We start from the raw sequence: 8,089 nt of genomic DNA, 5'->3' as shown, positions 1-8,089 counted from the left end.
ATGGCTTTGACAAAGTGCCTGCCACACAAACACAAGGAACTGAGTTCAGGTCTCCATACACAAGCTGGGCATGGTGGCATGCCTCTAACTTTAGCACTAGAATGCACAGTGACAGACGAGTTCCCAGAACTTGCTGGCAAGTCAGTCTAGCCAATTGATGGGCTCTGGGTTCAGTGAGAGACTGTCTAAAAAACTAAGGTAGAGTGGGTTAGAGAGATGGCTCAGTGGTTAAAAGCACTTATTGCTGCTCGTCCAGAGGACCCAAGTTCAGTTTCAACAACCATGTGAGGCAGCTCACAACGCTTCTGGCCTCTGTGAACATCTGCACTCATGCGCACACACACACACAAAGTTTTAAAAAATAATGATAAAAATGAATCTGAAAGACCTATAAGTACACCCAAAAGAACAAGAATAGAGATCAGTCCACATAAAGGGCAAGGGCCAGACACAGCTGTAAAGTCTTGGGAGTATTACAGTCTGCAAAGATACATATGATACCTGACATGATTATTGAGAAAATCCTGTAAGAGCCAGTGCCTGTGAATGTGAAACAGGGGCAGGGATTTGGGGAGCTTCTGGGTTACTGGTGAACTTTTATACCACACCTGACCCAAATTACCCATCCTTTTTATAACTTGATTTAAAAAGGGGGTACCATGTGGGATTAAGATAAGAAGACTCAAAAGGCTTTAGAGAAGGCTAAGGTCCTTGTAGAACAAGTTAAACAGATATATACCCTGTTACCTCAGTGTCCATTCATGTTACAAATCACCAGAAGCTCAAAGGGCTACAGCTGGAAACTATGGCAAAAACAACCTGAGCAGTTACAACAGGGTTTTGGTTCCAGCCAGAGAAAGGGGCAAAAGTTGGTATACATCCCTGGAACAGCACTTGCTAGCTGTAAAGCACTGGAACAGGTAGAATCCATCAAGATTCCACCTCAGTAACAGTAAAGATAGCTTATGCAAGAAAAGGTTGGAATGAAGGACTTCTAGGTCTCTGCCAATCAAACTCTGCAAAAGTGGTGAGCATATTCACAATGAGGTGTGGTGTCTGCAAACCTGTCATTAATGCCATGCAGGCTATGCAAGGGTCAAAGTCCTTTCAAAGCATGAGTGCCTCCACCAACCAAACCAGGAAGAAACCAGGTCTGCTTATCTCTATAGATGCCTAATACAGAGATGACATCAGCAAGGGCACCAGACAGGAAGAGGTATGGGTGGCTGCAGCAATACCAATGAACACAGACTCTACATGACTGGAGAGAGAATCCAAGAGTAGCCAGTGGGCTGAGTTAAGAGAAGTCTGCTTGGGAGGCAAAGGCAGGAGGATTCTGTGAGTTCAAGACCAGTCTGGTCTACGTAGCAAATTCCAGGCCAGCTGGGGCTACAGGGAGACCCTGTCTCAAAACGACCAAAGGAAAAAAAAAGAGAGAGCTAGAAGTCTGGAGTCCATTACAATATCTCATGAGACTTGGCCTTTGACAATCAGTACTGAAAGTTGGGATGTGTTCAGAGGCCTGACTTTATGGATGGCCTGATGAGAAAAAGAAAATTAGCAGGTGCAAGGTTGGCCACTGTGGGCATGACAAATATGGAAGGAAATACATAACAGGAATCAAAGCCCCTGGTAACTTTCTGTGTGGCAGCTCATAGCCCATTGAGTCTTCCTGGAAACTAAGAAGCAGATGCCCTTATTAAAATATAAGACATCTGGGGCTGGAGAGATGGCTCAGCGGTTAAGAGCCCTCACTGGCTGCTCTTGCAGAGGACCCAGGTTCCGTTCCTAGCACCCACATAGCGGCTAACAACTGTCAGTAACTACAGTTCCAGGGGATCTGACACCCTCTTCTGACCTCTATGGGCACTGCACAACATGGGTGCATTTACATACACACAAGCAACACAATCATACACATAAAATAAAAGTAATAAATATTTAAAAAATATGAGACATTTGCTCTCAGGTAACCCATCTAGGCTGCTCACTAGGTTCATAGGAAGTCTGGCCACAGAGAAAACAACATAGGCTGAAAAGTAGCCAAGGCCACTGGCATTTCCATGAAATATCCCAATATGTTGCATGTGAGGCCTATTCTCAATTATGGCCATGGCAGATGAATGCTATGATGAGGTAAATACATAAATCTACCTGTCCTGTGTGGGATTAATAATAAACCACATAGGGTTTATGTCTGTCAGGGAGAGATGCAAACATGTCCTTACCTGTGTGGACTGCTACAGGCCTCTCGCAAGTATTTCCATGTAAACGAGTAATAGGTAAGGCTATTATCAAGGGTCTTGTCTTACTCAGTGTTGGGTATAGGTATCCCTGGAAAACTGACAGTGATGGGGCACTCCTTTCACAAATACTGATGTGCAGAACTGGGCTGAGGGCAAACAGGTCCAGTGGTACTTCCACCTATACTACAACCCTATAAGGGCTGGGTTAATTGAAACAAAAGGTGTGTTGCTAAAACAGCAGTCAGAGAATTTGAGTGGAGGTACCCTACAACGGTGAGAAAGGAACACACCCAGAAACCACAAGATTATTAAATGAAAAACCCTAGTGCCAGGGGTGGCCTACCTCATTATGAACTGTCAGTTACGGAGGCTCCTAAAGTCCCCGAAACAATACAGACTATTGCCACTGTTGTTGGTTGTCCACCAGAATTAGATAGTAGTACTGTACTGCTGAAGATACCATATGCCATGGTTGCAGGATGTAGAGAAATCAAGCTGGAGCTGAGCTGGACACTTCTACCCTCTGGCTAGCTTTCATAGTGCTGAAAGCAGGCTTGCGGTGAGGGGGGATGTGCAACCAATTGTCCTACTTGGCTGGGGACCCTGAATGCTAGACTATCATCATGCTAGGCCAGTGCCTAATGGTGCAACTATTATAAGTACAACCAATTATTCTCTGTTTGGATTAGTGGCCCATTCCACAAGAGAAAATTCGTGTTTGGTTCTGTAAACCTGGTCAAAAGCCCATGGCTAGGGAAGTCATAGGACCTATTGAAGAAGCTATAGCTGTTATTTTGCTTAATAGCTACAAGGTACCCAGCAAATTGCCTTCTAAATATTTCCATTTATGCCCCTAGATTAGTGCTGCTGTCATCTTCCATCTGAGAAGTTTCTTTTTGCAATAGGCAGCAGTTACTGCAGAGACTCATAACTGGTCATAGTGCTGACTGTTGAATGCTCAGCCCTAAATGGGATAGCTATATCATCCCATCCTAGGCTCAGGCAACATCCTGGAAGAGGGGGCAGAAAGAAGGGTAGAGTCAGAGGGAGTGGAGTGTCCTGGAATGTTACCAAGTGCTGTGATTACCCACCAGAGACCTGAACAATATTGGGCCCATTCACTTTCCATCATGGAATGAGGGAGGGGCTCACGAAACCCTACCTCTCCCTGCTCCTGGAGGATTTATAGAGTTAACAGTTGCTGGGAAGGAGGGGCTCTAAAGCACCCCACCCTGAGAATTTATAGGCAGTTAACAGTTGCTAGGAGAGGGACTTTTTTCAGTCCCTCCTAAGTTGCTCATGCTCTTGTAAGTAATCATAATTAAACGCATCGGTTCGCCAAGCTTGATTGGAATGGAATTGTTTCTTTGATCTGTTGTTGGTGACCTATCTGGTGAACAGAGGTATGTTCATCTCCCCTGGAAACGTTCAGACAAGCAGAGAAAGCAAGACAAAGAATTATGTACACACATGCTTCCTTTTGTGTAAGAAAAGGGGAAATTATTTGTGTCTGTGCTTACATATATTATCCGGAAGAAACAATGGCAACTATCACTAAGGTGCCCTAGGCGCCAATTTCTTTTACTATGATTAGCATAAAGTACACCTGAAGGGGAAAAAAAAAATCCAGACACTACCAAAAACCTTTAGATGTGGCTTTCAGCCTAAAAGAACTATGCATAGCCAGAGGTGCTGTAATCACAGCACTCCGAGGCTGAGACCGGAGGATGCAAGCTGGAGCTCAGCGTGAGCTACAAACCTCTCTCTGCCCCTTCACAAAAAAGGCGGGGAGGATGCACGAGTTAATTAGGAGAAATGAATCACAAACCCAGAATGTGGGCCAGCTCTAGGGAAACATGAAAGCTCACTTCACCAATGAATGTCTTAAGAAGCGAGGGAAATCATTCCAGAGGAGGCACAACGACCAATAGAACGCCGCTGGAGAGCGCCTGCAGAAGGGCATCTTGCGGGAATAGGGCACGTGGCCGCGAGCGCAAGCTCCTAACGGTCCCGGGTGGGAGGGCAGGTGCGAGCCAAGGTTCGGGGCTGGGAAGCGGCCTCGCGGGCCTCGCAGCCTCGGCGGCGCAGATGCGCAGGTTCGGATGCTTCCGCCTGCGCCAATCTCGACCCTCCTCGCGTTCCGTTCGTGCGTCCGAGTCGAGTCGGGCGGCGGAGCGGGCTGGACCGCGGCGGGCGGATGGCGGACTCGCAGGCGTTCTGCGTGGCCGAGGAGCGCAGCGGCCACTGCGCGGTGGTGGACGGACACTTCCTCTACGTGTGGGGGGGCTACGTGGTAAGGGGAAGGGGCGGTGCGGCGCGGCGGGAGCGGCGGCCGGGGCACGGCGGCCGGAGACGCCCACCGCGCGCTCTGCGCGCCCCGCCTGCCCGGAGCCGCCCGCCGTTGCTCCCGCTCCCGAAGCCACCAAACCCGGGTTCCAGGGCGCGTCCGCATCCGCAGGGACCCCGAGACTCCGGCACCCCAGGCGCCGCGCCTTCATTTTCTTTAAACCTTGGCGCAGACCTGAGAGGACTCCAGGACGCCGTGCTGTGTGATTTTGTGTATCTCTGTAGTCCCACGGCGCGACTCCAAATACCAAAATCACGGAAGCAGTTAAATATTTCTAAGCTATTTTTAGTGGCATTTCTTTGCTAATTAAGTGCTTCTGGAGTCTCAAAATAGATTCGTGTTAGCAACACTACACCACAGAGTATTGTGCTTGAAAATGCGTATTACCATGGCGGTTGGAATGTGTGTTTGTTTTATATCTATGATCGTAGGTTTAGAGCAAGAATTGTAGAGCTGGAAAAATAATCCAGGATTACATGTCAGCAAATTTAAAGAAGTCCTATGGACGCGCTACTGCAATTAGAGCATATTCTGACTTCCGCACTATTATCATATGACAGCCCTGTAATCTGACTGAATCACACTGAAATAAAGTGTATACTATGTGTGTTAATAATTCTCAGATCCAAGTGGGTTTTTGTTGTTGTTCTGTGTGCTTATTCTTAATTTAGTGCAGTACCAGGAAAATTAGAATTAGTGTTTGTGTGCCTACTGTATATCAGGCATGTGCCAGGAATGCTAATGTCTTTAATCTTCTGTAATCCTTACTATAACCTGTAAAGCAGACAAGTCTCCATTTTATAAAGGACAGTGAGAGTAACCTTAATGGTCATTTGACACCAAGGGCAGCAGATTACAACCCATGAGATATCCGAAGGCTGCTTTTTGTAGCTTGCTTTTGTTTTTGTTTTGAAACCAGGTCTCACATGGTACTCCAGGCTGGCCTGCAATTCTCTGTGTAGCTAACTCAGGCTGGCCTTGAATTAATTAGCGTTAATCTTCCTGTCTCTGTCACTCTAGCACTGGAATTACCGTCATTAGCCACTAAACCTGGCCCTCCCATTTGTTTTTGTTTTTAGGGGATGGGGGTGTTTTGAGACACGTTTTCACGTACAGAGATTGGCCTTGAACCCCTGATCCTCCTGCCTCTACTTCCTAAATGTTGGGTTTACAGGTGTTCCTCACTGGGCCTGGCTTCCTCATTTCTTTATGGCTTTTTGAGACAGGGTCTCACTATGTAGCAGTGACTGGTCTGGAAATCGCTATGTAGACCAGGCCAGCCTCCAACTCACAGAGATCTGCTTGCCTCTGCCTCCTGAGTGCTGGGATTAAAGGCATCTGCCACCATGCCTGGCAATTTTACTCTTGAAAATTGTGTAATTGGTTCTTGGGGTAACAGTTACAGAACAGAAATACTGCTTTCCCCCTGCTGCTTGCTATTCCAAAGAGCAGAGTTGCTATAAAGACAACCCTGTAAAATACAACACGGATTTAAATCCTAGGTCTGCTACTTTTAAGATTCCAGGAATCCGCAAATCATGGGAAACGGTAGGAGCGTTCCAACAGTGGTTGTAGTGTGCCTTCTGTGAAGAAGACAGCTAATGGCCCCGGAAGCTGGAGGGATTCTGGACAGCCTTGGCTCTGTGTGTTCCAATCAAATTGTCCTCATTAATGCAAACTGTGTGTGGAAATTGACAGACTTATATAGCCTAACAACTCACACCTGTCCGAGGTACTTTACTGAACATGTTTTAAAGAACAGTGTATCTGAAAATACCTCCATAAGTGAGAATGATTGGTGGAGAATATTCTTTTGTTCTCTTCTTCTGTATCTTTTCTACTTTACTGAAATTCATCCAAGCTTTAGTGCTGCTAGTAGGAACATTAAATGTGAGTTGTTTTCCAAATTTTGGAGGAAAATCATTGTATATTCATAGATGGTATGTATTCCTCTTTTTTTTTTTTTTTTTTTTTTTTTTTTTTTTGAGACAAGGTCTCCCCATAGTCCCAGCAGTCCTGGAACTTGCTATGTAATCTAGGCTAGGCTGGCCTGGAACTCACAAAGATTAGCCTGCCTCTGCCTCCGCCTCCCAAGTGCTGGGATTAAAGGCCTGTGCCACTATACCCAGGTGGTATGTATTCCTCTTAATGGCCTTAATTATTCAAATGGTTCTATTTCCCTAACAGAATTAATGTGAAAGCATTTTTCCCTGAGCTTTTCCTCATAGAAAATATGATATATAAATAAGATCATATAGTCTGTTATGTATATGGACTTGCAGATGACCTCGAACTATTTGAAAAGAATTAAGGTAGGGGGCTGGAGAGATGGTTCAGCAGTTAAGAGCACTAGCTGCTCTTGCAGAGGACCCAGGTTCGGTTCCCAGCACCCATATGGTGGCTAACAACCACCTGTAACTTCAGTTCCAGGGGACCAAACACCCTCTTCTGACCTCTGTGGATGCTGCATGACAAAGGTGCACTTACACACATACAAGCAGCACATTCATACACATAAAATAAAAATATTTTAAAAACTGAAGGTAGGAGGGTTATAGTGCCAGTTACTAAAATATACCACAATTCTGTAGTAAGTCAGTGGTTCTGATGCTGTGTATAGTACCATAGAATGGGGAAGAAATGTGCAGACAGCCAGGCATATAAGACTACTTTGTAAAAGATCAGCTTTCCAAGCTGCAAAAAGAATCACTTTGCAAAAAATGGTTCTTGGATAGCTGGAGGAAGATGATATGGGAGCCTTAGGACTGGCAAGTTAAATATAGGAAAACTAAACTACAGTGGGAAAGAAATATATGGCTGGTTTAAAAACTAGTTTGGAAAAAAAATTGAGTTGGAAAAATCTATAAAGGGAAAGATTGGTGGATCAAATTTAAAAACATTAAAATTTGACTTTTAGTTACCACACGAGAAAGCAAATGACAAATTGAGAGTGTTTGCAACAGGTATGATAGGCAAAAGTCCTATAGAAAAATTTTCTTTTTAGAGAGCGGCTCTGCTGCAGCAGGAGAAATGGATGAGGACAAGGACTTTTCAGAAGTGGAGGGGGCTGGGGTAGATTTCCTGCCCAGCATGCATCAAACACTGGGTTAGAGCTTGTAAACGGGGCATACACTGGGCATGGTGGTGCACACCTGTAGTCCCAGCACTCAGGAAGCGGAAGAATCATCAGAATTTCAGGGTCATCCGTGGCTACATAGGGAGTTCATAGCCTGTCCCACCATCCATCACTTTAGAAGCTTCCATTTATCTTTTGCCGATTGCACTGGTTCCTTCATCCCCACTCCCACAGATTAGCACTACTTTGTTGTTTTTGTTTAGTACATTAATATCATAGGCAGCATCTCAAGATTAATTGCCTTTGAGTGGTGCTTTCTTTGCAGCACTTTGAGATCTACAAGATTTCTACAAAAATTTTCAATGTGGAAAACGGAGACTACTTAGATGCATTGTAGGGAGGAGGGGGACCTGTATTATT

The 8,089-nt window shown here is 45.4% G+C and overlaps 1 protein-coding gene across 2 annotated transcripts in view; it reads left to right on the top strand.

The window, feature by feature from the left end:
• Positions 1-4,203: 4,203 nt before the first annotated feature.
• The window catches only part of Klhdc1 (kelch domain containing 1), a 44,457-nt gene continuing 40,571 nt past the window's right edge, over positions 4,204-8,089 (top strand). For both annotated transcript variants that reach the window (XM_029561982.1, XM_008829863.3), the window contains exon 1: positions 4,204-4,539. In XM_029561982.1, coding sequence (XP_029417842.1) covers positions 4,444-4,539 — 96 coding nt within the window. In that variant the 5' untranslated portion in view covers positions 4,204-4,443. The remainder of the gene's footprint in view (positions 4,540-8,089) is intronic.

This window comes from Nannospalax galili, unplaced genomic scaffold (assembly GCF_000622305.1).
Source record: "Nannospalax galili isolate Female #2095 unplaced genomic scaffold, S.galili_v1.0 scaffold253, whole genome shotgun sequence".
In the NCBI taxonomy this organism is placed as follows: domain Eukaryota; kingdom Metazoa; phylum Chordata; class Mammalia; order Rodentia; family Spalacidae; genus Nannospalax; species Nannospalax galili.
Note: the sequence above shows the minus strand (reverse complement) of the source record. Positions and strands in the feature narration are given on the sequence as shown.